Source organism: Silene latifolia, chromosome 9 (genome assembly GCF_048544455.1).
Source record: "Silene latifolia isolate original U9 population chromosome 9, ASM4854445v1, whole genome shotgun sequence".
Classification (NCBI taxonomy): Eukaryota; Viridiplantae; Streptophyta; class Magnoliopsida; order Caryophyllales; family Caryophyllaceae; genus Silene; species Silene latifolia.
The window spans coordinates 15,131,723-15,149,697 of NC_133534.1; the positions used below are offsets into that span (position 1 = coordinate 15,131,723).

The 17,975-nt window shown below is 38.2% G+C and overlaps 1 protein-coding gene across 2 annotated transcripts; it reads left to right on the forward strand.

The window, feature by feature from the left end:
• Positions 1-1,106: 1,106 nt before the first annotated feature.
• LOC141599197 (putative disease resistance RPP13-like protein 3) lies at positions 1,107-11,836 on the forward strand. Of its 2 annotated transcripts, none has more exons than XM_074419136.1 (5): positions 1,107-1,270; positions 5,693-7,314; positions 7,710-8,934; positions 9,537-9,685; positions 11,267-11,836. In XM_074419136.1, exons 2-5 carry the CDS (start codon positions 5,702-5,704, stop codon positions 11,637-11,639), a joined length of 3,360 nt encoding a protein of 1,119 aa, XP_074275237.1. In that variant the 5' UTR covers positions 1,107-1,270; positions 5,693-5,701; the 3' UTR covers positions 11,640-11,836. The 2 variants fall into 2 exon arrangements, 1 of the variants encoding a protein (XP_074275237.1); XR_012523755.1 differs by having other exon boundaries at positions 1,108-1,270; positions 9,537-10,950; positions 11,093-11,836.
• Positions 11,837-17,975: the final 6,139 nt, after the last annotated feature.

A 17,975-nucleotide genomic window follows, 5' to 3' on the forward strand; every position in this document is an offset into this window, starting at 1 on the left:
TAATTACTCGTTTTTATATTTCCGGGCCTTGCTCCTTTTATGTACCAAAAAAAAGTGTAAATTAGGGTCGAGTCATATTTTGACGGCCCTCCCAACAAATTTATCAAACGCAAAAATTCACATGGTACTCCCGAGGTTTGACATTTTGTACAAAATACCCATTTTTTGAACTGGAAAACTTTAAATGATCATAACTCGTGTTTACGAGTTCATAAAATGACGATTCTTTTGTCAACTCGGTCATCTTTCCGAGAACAACGATTTGAAAAAAAAAAATTGTTGCATTTGGTTCCCGTGGCTAAGAGTTTTTGTATGTCAGTTTTTTTTTTTTTGAACGAACAAACTTTGAGTGACCATATTATCTCTTCTTGGTCACGACTCACGAGTTCCAAACTCGACATTTTTCTTAAAATCAGAGTTCTAAAAAAGATGATCGATCTGAAAAAAAAAAGAATCGTCATTTTATAAATTCGTAAACACGACCCATGATCATTTAAAGTTTTCCCATTAAAGAACATGGGTATTTGGTACAAAGTGTCAAACACCATCGTGCCTATGTGCCTAAAGCTGACAAGTCTGACGTGTTTCCAGTGACCCGACTTGAACCCGAGAAAACTCGTCCCGATAGAACCCGAGAATTTTGCGAACCAAAATCGACCCGACCGACACGACTCGAGAATCAGTGACCTGAACCAAACCCCACTCGATTTTGACTCGGCCCGATATTGACCCGATTAAATTAAAGACCCGACAATTATTAAGCCTAATAATGATCAAAATGAAAATGATTTAGCATTTAGATTTGATAGGTTTGACTTAATAATGAAGTAACTAAACGAAATAATGCTTAAAAACTTAATTTACTGGTCAAAACTTGAAATAATGTGTTAAAGTAACCAGACTCGATAATGACCCGACCCGATACATAATTTACCCGAAATGACCCGACCCAATAACAACCCGAACCCAATCATACTCAACCCGAAAGAATAGGCTAACCCACTTAAACCCGGCACAGATATGACCCAACCAGGCTTAACCCGGCCCAAACCCCAATCCGACTAACCCAATTGCCACCCCCAAATGTGCCTAGTCTCTACTCTCTTGGGAGTTAGGAGATTGAATACTAACACGATCCAACGATCAAAATACCACTCTAAACCAAACTGGCGAAAATGGCGTCGCAACCATCACCTCTAGTCCACCGTCCTCCACCAACAGCGCTTTTCCTTCTACGCCGCCGACCGCCATCTTTTTATTCCTCTGTATTGTATGTCCCTTTCATTTTTATTTTATTTCAACGACTTTGATTATTCAACTACTTTACTTTCCACTTTGTTTGATTCCTCAATAGTCAATTCCTTTGGTATATATGCACTGTATTTATCTGTGATAGATTAATTTAAGGTTTGAATTATTGACGATCGATGATACCGTTGATTTTCCTCTAATTGTACTTTTCAATTTGTCTCTAAGCCACTACGGAGAACTAATTTATTAATGGGTTTTTCTATTATGTACCCCGTGTTTAATCGAATTCTACGATATACCTCGGATTTTCAGAAACACACAAGATACCCCTAAACTCTATAAAAGTCTCTAGAAATATCCTAAGGGTGTGTTTGGATTAAAGGATTTGAAAGGAAAAGAAAGGGAGGGAGAATAGGGAATTTGAAATCCCTTGTTTCATTGTTTGGATAACAAACGAGGGTGAAGGAAAATGGAGGGGGAGAGATTTGGAGGGATCTAATTTCCCTCCTCCAAGCCTAATCAAAATCTCTCATGAAATTTCAGGATTTGGAGGAAATTGATCCAAATAACCACACTCCATTCCCCTTCCCTTCCCTCCTTGCCCCTCCGTTCCCTTTCCCTCGACTTTATAATTTTAAATATTATATTTGGTTGGATAGCAAAAGTGGAAGGAAAGGGAGGGGAGGGAATTTGAAATCCCTTGTTTCATTGTTTGGATAACAAACGAGGGTGAAGGAAAATGGAGGGGGAGAGATTTGGAGGGATCTAATTTCCCTCCTCCAAGCCTAATCAAAATCTCTCCACAATAGCCAAGATTTGGAGGGAAATTGTATCCAAATAACCACACTCCATTCCCCTTCCCTTCCCTCCTTGCCCCTCCGTTCCCTTTCCCTCGACTTTATAATTTTAAATATTATATTTGGTTGGATAGCAAAAGTGGAAGGAAAGGGAGGGTAGGGGGGAAGGGAAAGGGAGAGAAGGGAAGGGGAGGGGGAATGGGGTGTGGTTGTTTGGATACAATTTTCCTCCAAATTTTGCCTATTGTGGACAGATTTTGATTAGGCTTGGAGGAGGGTAATTGGATCCCTCCAAACCTCTCCCCCTCCACCCTCATTTCTTATCCAAACAAGGGATTTCAAATCCCCTATTCCCCCTCCCTTTTCCCTCCAAATCACTCAATCCAAACACACCCTAAGGGTGTGTAAATGTGTGTTTGGATTGACTCATTTGGAGGGAAGAGAAAAAAGGGAGGTAGAGTAGGGGATTTAAAATCCCTTCTTTGAATATTAAATGAGGGTGGAGGGAAATGGAGGGAGAGAGATTTGGAGGGATCCAATTTCCGTCCTCCAATCCTAATCAAAATCTCTCCAATAGGCAAGATTTGGAGGGAATTGTATCCAAACACCCACACTCCATTCCGCCTCCCTTTCCCTTCTCTCCCTTTCCTTTCCCCCTTCCCTCCCTTCCCCTCCACTTTTACTATCCAAACACACCCCAAACTTTATAATTTTAAATATTATATTTGGTTGGTTTTAGTTGATTACTCATCTGAAATACATTGAGCCATCAACATAATCATCATTTACTCATCAATATACATTTTTATGTGACAATATTTAACGCTTAAAAAAACCCAAATTTGGATACTTTGGGTATTTAAGAAATAATCTTGGAGTTTAGGGGTATATTAGATGTTTCTTAAAAACCGGGGTATATGGTAGAATTGGAAAAAACATAGGGGTACACCGTAGAAAATCCCTTTATTAATCAAGCTAGTTTTTATCGGAGTAATTCACGTCAATATGATATACTCCCTTTGTATCGATCATTTATGTATATTCTTCGTTCATTTGATTATGTTTGCGTTTTAAATAATGTACTCCCTTCATCCCAAGATAACCTTTTTGGTTGTAAAATGTGCGGAAAATAATTTATATTTGTATAATGGGACTATAGAAGATCATTTTGGAATGACTCAAAATTTATAGTAAGAAGATTATTTCGAGAGGGAGGGAGTATAAGTTATTCCGATATCCAATGTATTTCTTATCACATGGGGGACTATAGACAAAACCGATAGTTTTTAGTATTGGAAAAGTATAGTAGGAAGATTATTTTGGAATGTCTCGAAAAGTAAAGTAAGAAGATTATTTGGAGAGGGAAGGAGTATAAGTGATTTCGACGTATTTTTTATCACATGCAAGTTATTTTTCTTTTTTTTTTAGGACTCGTTTGGTTGTATGTGGGAATTTGTATTGCCTAGGAAGTTAAAAAACACATGATTTTAGAATTCATGTGAATTAGAAAATATTGTTTGGTTGCCATGAAGGAAGTGCAATTCATGTAGGCATTCCCACTTACCTAGGGGGGCCTAGGTAAGCAACTTCCTTCATTATGGAGGAATTGGAATTCATGGGAACTTCCAATTCATGTGAATTGGGGTAACCAAACAATATACCCATTTTACAGTTCACGTGAATTTAAATTTCTATGTTATTTAATGGGTAACCAAACAACCCCTTACACTTCTAAAAGCACACTTTCTCTCATCTCTTAGTTCTTTGTGCTTAATTTTTTTTTAATGAAATGAGCGGGACGGATGGAGTATTTACTATTTAGGCAACACGTGATGAATATGAGTTTTGTTAATCAAGACTCGTTTAGCAGTAGGATGCGTATTCAAGTGTTGGACTGTGCTAGTTTTTATGAAAAGTCCACAAATTTTGGTTTAAAATGAGGCGTTTAAGTGTCATACCAATGTTCTATAGTGTCGGACATGATATGCGAAGAGTATTGCCATTTGCAAGCTTTCATTTGACTTGATTGGGACGAGCAGATAATTTTTTTTTCTGTGTCACCACGTGTAGACAATTCGGGAGTTAACCAATATCTTGATCTTAGCCACTATACTTTGTTTGTTTTACTTTTGAGGGAACATTGTTCAGTGAAAGGATTCTCCCAATACCTCATTCTTAACCACTGTGTAAAACTACGTTGATTGTGTTACATTTGTCCCTCTTAAAAAAGGGAGCCATTTACTCATATGCGAACTAACGTTCTTCTTATTAAACTATGCAAAATATTCTGACATCATTTCCACATAAATTTATGGAACATTTTTTTCTGGATTCAACCTGTTTCTGAGAATCTTAATGAGACAAATGTCAACCTTTCGATATCAAAGACTAGTTGATGCTGAATAGATCCTCTAAGTTTGAATGGAATATAGTTGAAGGAGAGTGGGATGTTGACTTGAACTGATGCATTATTTCTTGCCGAAGACTTTCCCTTTGATGTATATAATGAACAAGTGCGAGCATAGATACTGTAAACTCTGATATCGGAAGACTAGAATACCTCAACTAGTGTTAAGTACACAATAGCCCATTAAGTTGAACCTATAGTGGAGTATTTCTTAATTTTCAGCTTATTCCCTACACTCTGAGATCACAACAATATTTTTCTGGGGTCGTCTATTTATTTGGTTAGCTTGGATTTTTTTAGGCAAGGGCTTTGATCCCAAAGCTTCATCCTAAAAACACAACTTTAAAGTAGTTGCCTGTTATACTACCCTCGATTAGTAAGAGCATATTAGAAAGAATGAGGAGCACAACTTTACTTGGATAAAGACGAACCCTGATAATAATTTCCCTCAGTGGAGGTGGTGTATTATACAAATATAAATTCCAACATGTAAGTACTTCCTAAATTGTGTTAACTGTCTTTAGTTCCTTACATCTTTTTAAAGTGGAAATAAATCTTTGTTCGAGGGTTTTTTTTTTTTTTTAACGGAGAGGTTTTCTTTCATGACACTATTCATCAGCGAAAAATTACAAAGGCTGTTATTTATTCATCAATGACCAAGAGTCCAAGATCTTACAAACAATAAGTCTATAATATTATTAAACTCTATTATATCGACTACTAATCTTTCTATGCAGTCAAGGACTTTAAATAAAGTTAAGAGTGATATTGAAATTGTTATTGTTGCTAACTGAGGTGCTTCTTCTTCTATGATATAAGTAAATTGCTGGCACATAAGCCCTCTATGCTGAATTCCGTGTTGTTATCTCAAGCAGCTCAATTGAATACTAGCCTCTCTCTCTTCGCATGACCGATCTGCCTCTCTTAATCGGTGACCCTCTTTCACAATATTTACATGTCACTCCTAAGTCCTACCTCATATTTGCATTCAATTGATAATGAAAATTGTGACGCGCTTTGAAGCGACTGACTGTTACTTTCTACGTACACTTTTGTTTGTTTTGTATTCTAATTATCTGCTCTTATTAGATAGATTTCATTCGATAGGGATCTTCGAGTACAAGTTCAAATTGGTTCGCCGAGATTTTCAAACTAGTCCTCGTTCTTTGTTCAGTGACCCATTCCGAAAGTTTCTATCCTATGATGCGAGTGAATTGTTAACAACCTTGTTTTACAGAGTGCAGTCATGGCATCATCAAGTGTGGTATCAGCTGTTCAATGGATTGGGTCCCAGCTTATCCAAGAGGCAAGGCCATTATTTAATGTGGAAGAAGAAGTTCAGGGCCTCAAAGATGAGCTTGAATTTATGCAGCAGTACCTCCAAGATGCTGATGCGAGACAGGAAGAAAAAGAAATTGGTGCTGCGGTTCGTCAAATAAGGAAGCTTGCTTATGATGCAGAGGATGTGATCGACACATACATACTTAAGATCCGGCGGAGTAATCAAAGCTGGTTCATGAGATCCGCTGGCGTCCTTTACAAGTTTCCCCTTTTCTACCAAGTAAGAGAGAAGATACAGGTAATCAGTAGAAGCTTGAAACGTGTGTATGATAAATTTAATAACTATGGCCTGAGAAGAGACACAGACTTAGTGAGCTTTAAGAGACAAAGGCCACCAAGCTACCCTTATGATGATGGCAGGTTTGATGTTGGCTTGGATAAAGATCTTCCTAAGCTGTTAGAAGTACTGACTGATGAAGGGAAGACCCACATAAACATTATATCGATAATTGGCATGGGTGGCTCGGGGAAAACAACCTTGGCTAGAAAGCTCTACAATCATCCTTACATTGTAGGATGTTTTAATTGTACAGCATGGGTATCAGTATCACAAGAGTGGAGCACCTTGAACATCCTATCTGAGATCTTGAGGGAGGTTGTGGACCCTGAAGCCACCCTGGCCAATTCGGGGACCAGTAGTCTGAGAGTGCCAGAATTGATCAGCAAGGTCCGCAGCATTTTGGAGAAAAAGTCCTACTTGGTGGTCTTAGATGATGTGTGGAACAGAGAGGTTTTAGAAGAAATACTCCCCGCTCTCCCCCAGGGTAATGTGCATGGTGGAAACAAGATCATCATTACCACTCGCAATCGCGACATAATTCTATTTCAGAACCTTCAGCAAAACACATACTATTATGAGCCACCACCTTTAAATGATGAGGAGGGGTGGGAATTGTTCCATAAGATCGCCCTAAATCATCATAGACATTGCAGCGAAGCAAGCTTTGAGAATCTTGGTAAGGAGATGCTAAAAAAATGTGATGGCCTACCCTTGGCTATAGTGGCGTTAGCTGGTATTTTACACATGAAAGACAGCATCGCTGAATGGCATCAGGTGAATGAAGCCATAAGGTCAAGAGGGCTGGATGACATAGCCTCGCACATGTATGGCAGAGTGGGGGATATGTTGGCATTGAGCTACGATGATCTGCCTTATTATCTCAAGCCTTGCTTTCTATATCTGAGTTTATTTCCTGAAGATTTCAAAATTCCAGTTGGAATGTTGACTCGGATGTGGATAGCTGAAGGTCTTGTTTCTGCCCGAGGGGACATGTCTGTAGAAGATGCAGCAATGCAGCATTTAGAGGAGCTAAGCCATCGTTTCTTGATCCAAGTAGTGAGAACCAATTGTAAGGGAGTAATAAAGGCCGTCAGCTTGCACGATCTTTTACGTGATGTTGCCCTCAAGAAAGCCAAGGAATTGAGTTTTCTACAAATTTATTCCCAAGTTAGTGAACTCGGCTTCAGTGATAAGTGTGCATTCGCCACCCAACCACGTCGAGCAGCTCTTTTTTCCAGGTGATGAAGATTATTTTTTTAGCATCTGTAAAATATGCATGTCATTGTGTTCGCTTCTTTTCTGATAATTTTTCATGTACATGAGATTTATAGATTCCATTTCCATTGGAGTTGAAGAGTTCAATGCTTTGATTCGGGATTCTGATGGAATAAAGAAAAATGTCCCAATAAAATGGCTGCACTTTTTTTAATTACCATTGTAAAATAGCAGTCATTTGGTGCAATTCTCATCCTATTTTAATTTTGGGTGATTCAAAAACCACCTCTTTGTGTTGTTAACATATGCTCCCTTGTTAACATAAGGGAAGGTTGCGTACCTTCGACCTCCTTTCCCTCACATCTGCGTCATTTACTTGTGATTAGCATCTCACTGTCTTTCCTTTGTACTTCTGCAGCAACTTCTTTCCTGCGAAAATATCGTATCTGAGGTCTCTTGTATTGCTGACAAATTCTAATAGTCCGAAATCTATTCATAATTACACGGAAGCATTGGACTTGATGATTGTGCCCCAGAGCTATAAGCTGCTGAGGTTGTTGACTCTGCGGGGTATAAGGACAGTTAATGGTAGCTTACCCAAGCAGATCGGGAGCTTACTTCACCTGAGATACCTTGAAATTAGAGGCACAAACATCACAAAGCTCCCTGGTTCAATTGGAAAACTGAGGTATCTGTTGGTCTTGGATTATAGAGACATTGTCTCAGAAGATAAAGTACCAATTATAGAGATCCCCAATGTCTTGTGGAAGCTTGTGCTACTTAGGCATCTCTTCTTGCCTATTGACTGTTCGTGGACCGTAGGAGAGTTAAGGCTGAGTTCTTTACCAAATCTTCAGACATTGTGGGGGGTAAGGCAGGACAAAGCGAGCCAACAATGGCTGTCTAGAGAGATTCCAAAACTTGGTAGGTCACTAAAAAAGCTGCAGATTGTTGTGTGCAGTGAGGGCGAAATGAAGGCTGCCTTCAGTTACCCAAACCTCATATCCAATGGGCTCCAAACTTTCCATTGTGAACTGCAAAAGGGGATAGCATTAAGCAATGTGGAACCTTTGTGTCACCAGAGACGCTTGCATAAACTGACACTGATTGGAGAAGTGCGGATGCCCTTGTCTCCCATTTTACCAACTAACCTAGTTACGCTAAAATTGAAGGACAGCATGCTCAAGGATGAGGATCCATTGGCAGCTCTCGGGGCATTATCCCACTTAAAGCGCCTCATATTATCTAATGCCTTTGAAACAATCGGATTAGTATGCAAACCTGGGTCATTTCCTCAGCTTGAGGAGCTCTATCTGGATAATCTTATTAATTTTCAAATTTGGAATATACACAAGGGTGCTCTGCCGTGTCTTAAGAAACTGGAGATTAAAAGATGTTGGAGTCTAAAGCAGTTTCCCCAAAGCTTGGAATTTGTTACAACACTTCAACAGTTTGACTTCTATGCAATTCCTGCCTCATTTATCCAAGAGGCGGCTATACATGGGTGGTCAGCCCCGAAACTTAGGCTACCTTCCAATTTTGGAGCCATCATTCGCCGAGCTGATTCCCCTGTTGACACTTCTTCCATCCGCAAGCTTTATGCGCTGCTCACTACTGGTATTTTCCTGGACAAAAAACAGCAGGCAAGTTTTTTTGTTCTGTTTTTAACTGAGCCAAAAGTTTGTCATTCTTTCACATTGAATATGATGGGTATAGCAAATTACTCACTAATTTGTTTGTGCTCTTAGATTGTGGAGCAACACAGTCGTACGTACTTTGAAATCTCGACGTAATTTTCGTCGACTCAAAATCTGATGGAAAGTTCATCCATGTGAATAAACTAAGTCGCATCCCAAAATTTATTTGGGTTTTGCTAAAAAAAATCGTCATATGGATCCGTCACTGAAGTTAGATAAATGAATTAAACATTAAATTAAAATGAAGCAAGATAGGCAGAATATAATATTGGAATGCTCTAATTTATAAGTGTTAAATATTGGAAGGTGTCTTTTCATATGTAACTCTTCATTTATATAAATAGAGCATGGCACCCTCGTTGTTTTGTGCTGAAAATTTTGAGATATACCATACATGCTAATATTCGCTCTACATGAAACCATTGCATTAATAGCCGTGATTATCAAACATAGTGGATTTTAACAATTTCTTATTTTGTTATCGCTATACAAGAGACGTGACATGAATGTATATTCATTTTTAATAATAAATATTTGATGATAAGCAGAAATACTGGATTGTTGAGCGACAGAACATCTACAACAATTGCTTTATGGTGTATGCATCAAACCTCCACCTGAGTAAAAACGGAATTAGCAGTTTACATGTTGGAATTCGTAGTGTACATGATCTGAAGACGTTGGGTTTTGAAAAGAGGTATGTACAACCTAATTATTTTATTTATAAAGGAAAGCAAATTATTTTGATCATCTGGAATCAACTTATTGCATCATTTCGGATGAGGGAGGAAGGTGGAAACCGCTTGTTATCATCCTACTTCAAGAGAGTAGGACTAAATGTCCCACGTTGGTCTTAACGTCAACTATTTTATTTGCCTCTGGTAACTAACTATGAGGAAAAGCCAACATTTGGAAAAATCATGAAAACTCGAAAGAGATCAATGTTAATGTGGGCAATTACATTAGAAATCCCAAGATCAGAGGAAGATTATCTCCTATATCTAGATCAGTAAAGCGTGATACTTAGCCGCAAGAACCACAATCACACCTTCTCCAAGAAAAAGAGAGTCTCGGGCCAATAAGGCACTAACTTATCCACACGATTTAGCACCGAGTAAAAGAACTTAATGAATCCTTCTTAGGGCTTGCTCCATGAGATATCGTCACTAGTATTAGGAAGCCAAGCGAAGCAACACCTTGAGAACAAAGGTCTGTAAGTAAATTCAGAAGTATCAAAATCTTTGTTTATTGAGATAATAACATTGGCTCCTCCGCAGTACGAGTATTCTTTTGGAAGCATTACTCCCTTCTTTTCTATGAAAAGTTCCATCTTTTTAAAGGGAGTGAGCTCTAAACTCTAAAGAATATACTAAAGGACACCCACATCAAAGCACCCATTACAATCCACCACAACCACCCTTCAATTTTTGTATTATATTAGTGTCCTATTGGGGAGCCTTGCCGCACCGGTTAAGGTGTTCATGTGTGACCGTCACAGTTTCCAAGTCCAAAGAGCTGCCTCTTGCCAAAATGGCAAGGGATGGCTAGGCCCTGTTAGACCCTTGCGACGGGTCCCTTTCCCGGACCCTCGCTTTGCGGGAACGCTATCGTGCACCTGGCTGACCTTTTTTATTATTAGTGTCCTAAATAGGAAAGTGGAAACTTTTATCCATTATTTGGATATGGGAATTTGGAAGCAAATTGAGTGAAGGAAGTTGGAATTTGGAAGGATAGTAGAAGTGGAGGGAAAGGGAAAGGGAGGGGGAGGGGGAGGGAGTTGGAGTTGGAGAGGAGGGAAGGGAAGGGGAGGGGAAGGGAGTTTCCAAACCTCTCCTTTGTTGGAGAGATTTTTAGGCTTGGAGGAGGGAAAATAGATCCTCCCAATCCCGATCCATTTCCCTCCTACCCCATTTGTTAGTGAATTCGTCAAAAAAGGAAATGCGGAAGTTTTCAAAGAAAAGAGTATTCCTGTGTTACTCCGACTCTCCGACACGGTGTCGTGTCTGACACATGTCGGAGTGTCAGACACGGCTATTTTGTGAATTTTCCTATTTTGTGGTCTAAATTCGACACGGCAGTTAAATGAAGTGTCGGAGTAACATAGGAGTATTTTGCAAGAATTTTTCCATTTGTCAGCTACACTGAAAATGTAGCTAGGCGTAAGCATTTCTTATATATCAATGATGTTATTGTTCATAACTTCATATCTATGTGTGATATATTTTTAAAAACCCGACGATCTTTTATCGATTTGTTTACTTGTTTTTGAGAGCTGCAGTGAAGATGGGATATCAGTGACAGTTGCTGAACTTAAATCTCCTGAAGTCATTGCACATGGAAAATTCAACACCGTCGATTTGTCTTCGCCTGTAACTTATGAAATAATGTGGGTGGTGATGTATACATCAGATTTAGTGCACGATTCTGGAAGCATCCTCACCGAACTCTCTCATAGAGGTAATGAGCTCTCCTTGACACAGCATAGTTATATTGGTACATTGCCACGGTATCAATGGGTTCAGGTTCCAGGAGGTGAATTTGAGACAAAGCCTACCATCAACGAAGAGATGCGAGTCTCCATACGTTACACTGAGGCTGGTTATACTTTAGCACTGCTAGTCCAAGGTTTCATCATACAACCTAAGCCTTGAAGCTAAAACAGTTCTGGTGTTTTCGGCAAGCTGTTTTTTTATTGGAATTGAATCAGTGTATATAATACTTTCCCTAGAATTGTATAATGTATATAATTAAGACCACCTGCTTTTTAGAATAATACCCAGTATTTCACCGGTTCCATATCCGTCTTAAACAAAAACTCGGGCTCATAGTAGAACCATTTTTTTTATTTTGTTTGGTGTTCTTGTTTAGCATTCTCTGCAAACTAAACTTTTCTCAATTATCGGCTATGGGAGGAAAGGTCAGCATATTTCACGTGGGATCAATCGCTAGATCTTTGGTCCTGAGTTTCTTCTAGCTTTATAATCTGCTATTTGTTCGATTTTTCAATCACAATTCTCGAATTTGGTTCGTACAAATTGATTGATATTCATTTATTTGAGATGGACTCTGTTAATCAATGAATTCATTGAGATTGATCTTTGGTCATATATTATGCAAATTGTTCATAATTATGCTGTTTACTGAAAATAAATCTTCCTTCATTTCCTAATTTGCATCATGATCGATCATTTCTTTCTTCGTCTGATATTCTGATCAGCTTACTCTTCAGTTTAGTAGGTTATTTGTTCAACGAGAAGCGATGCATATGTTGAACTTATTTCGTAAAGAATATTCCTTGACCGGAAATTCTTGATAAAAGTGATAAAAATATTATCAATTGATTAGACTCAATGTTCTGATTATGGACTTAAATGTTAGAGGAAACTAATTGGACAATTCATGTAAATTACTCAAAAGTTGTTTGATCGGAATATGAGAAATGAATACATGCATGTTTTTCCAATTGCCTAGGGGTTGACAAAGATTACCCTATACCCCTACAAACAATTAGGACATTCTCATTTAAATAATGATGACAATTTAATGAATAGACCCTTCTCAAAATTGATTTTTCGGAAAATTTACGCGGTACCCTCGAACTTTGTCATTTTGCACGTGGTATCCAACTTTTTAAGTTTGTGCACATGATATCCTTGAGATTTGATTTTCAAGTACAACGTGTCTTCTTTATCGTTCTTAAAATTTTCAAATGAGCATTAATCATAGACCAGAGATCGGAATTGATTAATTTTTTTTCAGATTGATTACCTTTTCGAGATCTATAAATTGATAAAACGAAAATGGTCATTTGGAAATTTAAGATCGTAAGATATGGTTGATTTGAGATTTTCGTTAAAAAAACCCTATAAAATGTCTGTCGTCAATTTTGTTTTTCTCAGATCGTAGATTATGGCGAGATAATCATTTTAGGAAAAAAAATTGGCCCATTCCAAATTCCGGTCTAGGAGTTATGAACAATTGCGTTTTTTATAGCGACAAAAAGATGTGTTGTGCATGAAAATTAAAGATGGAGGTGATATGACACAAACTTAAAAAGTTGGGTCACGTCAAAAAATGACAAAGTTAAAGCACTCACGCGTGAATTTTCCGTAGATTTTTTCATTCGTAATCCACACAACCAAACGAGTTCATATGTTTTGGCCTTTGGGCCAATTGCCCTTGCAAATTTGGCACGACTTCATTCGATAACGAAAGCATAAACCCTACTAGTCCAAAATTATATGAGTAAGCTTCAATTTTCAAAATGATACCTAGATTTTGTTATGGATCTTCCATCTTAAACAAGAAATGTGGGACAATAAAATAAAAAATATCTTACCTCCCTCCCGGTTATTTGTTATCCTATTTTATTTTGAGATGTCTCAGTTAATTGTTGTTTCTTCTATTTTAAAATTAAATTTGATGAGTTTTTTTTATCCTTCACACTCAATTTGGTACACTTGTCAGTTGTTATATTATAATTGGTCATCTTCTCTTTTATTAGTTTGTTGTGTCAAAAACAAAGGATAACAATTGACAAAGACGGATGAATTACTAAATATAGGCAATGGGAAGCATGGTTTGAAGCTTCATGCAACAAACTATGTCCAAAATTGTTGATTTGCTAATGATTTACTAATACTAATTGCATGGATTATTGCCTTATTGGACATAAATACAACAATGTCATTCACTTTTAATGTGTATTATTTGTTAGTTAACGATGCTTAATACGAGAAGTAGCAAAAGCCCTTACCAAGTCGGCATGTTTAATGACCCATTATTCCATTAACAATAATAAAAAAACATCAAAGTGACTACTTAAACAGTAGACAAGAGATATTCGGTCCACAAATCCCATGATTGTTTTAATAATTTTGTGTCTATTTCTGATACCTTCATCATTCATCTACCTACTTCAATAATCCTATTATGTAGCCCTTTCGTCACAAAATTATTTTAGGTTGGAAAACATTTATTCTTGAATGGTTATAATTAGTTTTGACTCTAGTTGATTACTCTTTTGTGCTATATATACTCCTACTTATAATTAGTTTAATTGATTATCATCTATATGAGTATTTGAATTAAAGGAAAACAAATTATCGAGGTTTTTGTTAGCCAGTTAAGGTGTAAACTCATGTTCCATAACGATCGTGTAGAGATGAAACATCATCTTTATAAGTGGCCGGATAATATTGCATATTATGGACAGTAAATACCAACATAGCATGGGCTAAATAAAAGGTATATCAACGCTTCCACACAACAGATGGTGAGTACTAATTTTAAAATATAATAATATGAGACTTTTTGATGTTATTTTTTTACATCGAGCTCCCCCACGACTAGAGTTGGCATTGGGCCGTGCTGGGCGGCCTGCTTGCCGGCCTATCGTGCCTTTCCCCAATAATGGCTCGGCTCAGGCACGAATATTGGGCTGACCGTACCGTGCCTACTCACCCCAATCCCCACCGCGCGTGACCCGCTTCTAGCACACCCATTTTCGTGCTCGGGCCGTGCCTGCCCATGTGCTAATCGTGCCTTGCACGTGCGCCAGATCATAAAACATAAGTTTTTTTTTTTTAAAAAAAAAAATTGTTTTATAATCGCTATATTTTTAGTATTTTTTTTAATAACTTGAGTATGACTAATTGTAAAATAATTTAAAATTATAAGATGAGTAGATGAGTGATTTGTGAGAAAATTGGTGAAAATTGATTCGTATTTATAGAGCAAGGGGAGGAAAAAAATATAATAAAAGAAAGCCTAAGTAACGGCTACATTCCAACAGCAGCAACAACACGTCAACACTACAACACACATTGCAACGACAACATTACAATAGTCACAAACTTATGGGCCAAAACCCAGGCCGCGCCGGGTTCGTGCTGGTTTAGTGGTTTGTCCGTGCTTGGTGTCACGGTCTGGTACTTTTGCGGATAGTGGTGCGCACCGTTGCTCAACTTTAGGGCAAGAATGCAAGCAACAAGGGTCTCGTACAAGTGATGGATCGCCCACTAACACGTTTCTCGGGACTCAGGGTGTGTGTCGGGAATCCTAGTCACGATTATCAAAGTCCGGCACACGAAAACAATAAAAGTAAGCAATACGATTATTGTAAGCAAGAGACAAGCAATATCTAGCTCAAAGATGAGAAGCAGCTTTTTATTGACTAGCACCTCTCATATAGGCAAATTTGATATTTTGGTCCTGGTAGCAGGATACATTGATAGTGAAGAATAGCGATATGAAATCTAAACGCCTAAAACTATAACTTAAACTAAGAATCTAGCTCCAAGATTCGACACGCATGAAGTAATCTTGGAGTACTGCTTGACTATGAAAACGGAAATGAAAATACATAAGCGAAAATATAAAATCTAAGGGCTCGAAGTGAAAGGACTGCGCGCGCAATTTTCAGGGATTATGCGGCTAAATGTGCGGCACTTTACACTTGGGCCGTGCCCGTGCCTGGGCACGGAAATTTTTACAAATCGCGGCCGCGGTCCAACTCCAACCTGCTCGTGCCGTGCCCACGGCGGTGGTACTGTTCATCCGAGCCATGCCGGACTCATACCGGTGCCACACCGCCCGCTCTGGCCCGACCCGAATTGTCATCTCTACCCACGACCCCCACCCCTGACTGCTTTCTGTTATTGTCAACTTTATTTACTTCATATCAGTTCCCTTTTAACAAAAAAAAGGGTGGATTAATTATTACATGTACTAATCAAATAATCAATGATGGTGTTAGATGAATAGTTGATTCAACCATGAGCTGTGCCAACCTTTACGTCAATTGTGGCACGTCTATTGTTTAGCCGTCCGTTTTTCTTAATACCATTGCTTTTGGTCTGAAATAAGACCGATAACATGTCATCATTTTACAATAAAATGTTGTTATTTTTTTATAACATGTTACCATTATTGTTCACATCATTTTCAGGGTAAAAAATGACACCTCTAGTCATAACATTTTGTGAATTAATTGGTTACATTTTCTTAAAAAATGGCAACATTTTATCCGTCTGACAAATAAGACCAAAAGTGTCGGTCTGAAACAAGAATTTGTGATTGTTTAGTAGCTTTCTTGCATGTTGTCGAAAGTTGTATCCATGCAGAACGCCCAACATGTAATGACAAAACATTATAAAGAATATTGAAACAAGATTATCTTTCACTTAAAAAGTTCTCATTTGATCGCTTCCTTGCAACTTCCTAATTCCAAAAGGTATGTTCTTAATTATTTTAGGTTTGACTCAATTTAGACTTTTGCTATTAAGATAAGAAAAGTCTAAATTATTTGTGCTTTTGCTTTCTTTTTAATCTTTGGCTTTTTTGGCTTTTCTGCCGCTTACGCCGAATATCGCCGATGCCTCCCTCCTCTTCAAGTAGCTACATTACTTTATCACAAATTCTCATTATAAACCAAAACTATCTGTCTATAGCTATAAACGGATAGTGTCCATTTTATAAATGAAAATAAATAGTGCAAGTGGTGTGAAATGGATACCCCCACTTACCCTCCTACTTTCATTTTGTGAGATGGTCACTATTCATCTACTAGTTTAGATCCCGTTTATAATGAGACGGACTGTTACTTTATTAGATACTTCCTTCATTCCATCATTTCATTCCAATTGATTGAAATGATGATGTATTATTTAAAAATCCAGTGGCCGTAATGATTTTTTTACTGTTTATTAAAAAAATAAAACATTTAAATAACAAACTAGTTTAGATCCCGCGCAATGAATACGCGGTATTTTTAGAGTTTTTCTTTTTTTGTATTACTAATCATGCTAAATTAACACTTCATTAATTTTTCATATTTCACGTCATTATACTTTGATATGAGAGCAAAAAATTGAACTGTAACCAGGAAAACTGAGTAAAATTGAACTGTGAAATAGTAATGCTATCTCATTAATTATTCATTTTTCTCGTTATTGTATTTTATTTCGAGAAAAAAAAACATTAAAAATTAATTCAAGAGAATTGAGTAATGTGCTGAAATGTATTTTTTTTTTAAATTATTTTTTATATCACAAAGCTAGTTGATGGGGTATATTCTGCACCGCTGACCAAGTCAACACACTGAGCAAGGTCAAAGATATCCACAGCAAGTCAACAACTTAGACAAATAAGCCGATGACCAAAATCGATCTACTGTTAGCTGTGGTCTCGCGCGACAACCTGCCCGGGACACATACCCGCGTACTCATATCCAAGACCCTACGGCGGCCGGCATAAGTCCATCGGCCGAGGGTAGAACGGTCTTTCCACCTGATAGCCACTTGGCCACTTGGCCACTACGTGACAAAAGGTGAAAGCCTATAAATACTCCTCAACCTTCTTTGAGGAGAGGATCCCCCAACTTAACCTAAATACACTATTCATCTGGTAATATCTCCCTTATCTCTCTACAATATATCTAGGCAAGCAACACAGCTTAATCCTTTAAGTTTACTGACTTGAGCGTCGGAGTGAGTACGCTTGGCACAAAGCCAAGCCCTCAGTTCGTTCATTATTGCAGGAGAGGCCGAGAGGGACGATAGAAGTAAGAAGGGTTCAACTCAAGACATTATTCTACGAGCCACGGGTGGTAACGATACTTGCTCTGGAATTACACCCGGAACAATTGGCGCCGTCTGTGGGAAAAGACACTAGAAGCTAGTCACATTCATTCCCAAACAAAATATACACACAAAAAACCCACCCAAAAAGTTAAGAAGATGTCGAAACAACAAGAGGTAGTCGTGACGGACGAAACCGAATTTTACCACGATGATACCGTCCACAACTGAGTCGTGCAAACCTCCACCATGAGTAATCCAACCCGAATTCGGGATGCCAATAATACCCGACACTCCGACGCTGACCAACCAGGTCACCATCATGGGACGGGTGGTTGACGTAGCAAAGCCGAAAATGCTCATGGACCTAATCGCACACGCCCGCTCACACGTCACGCCGACAAGAGC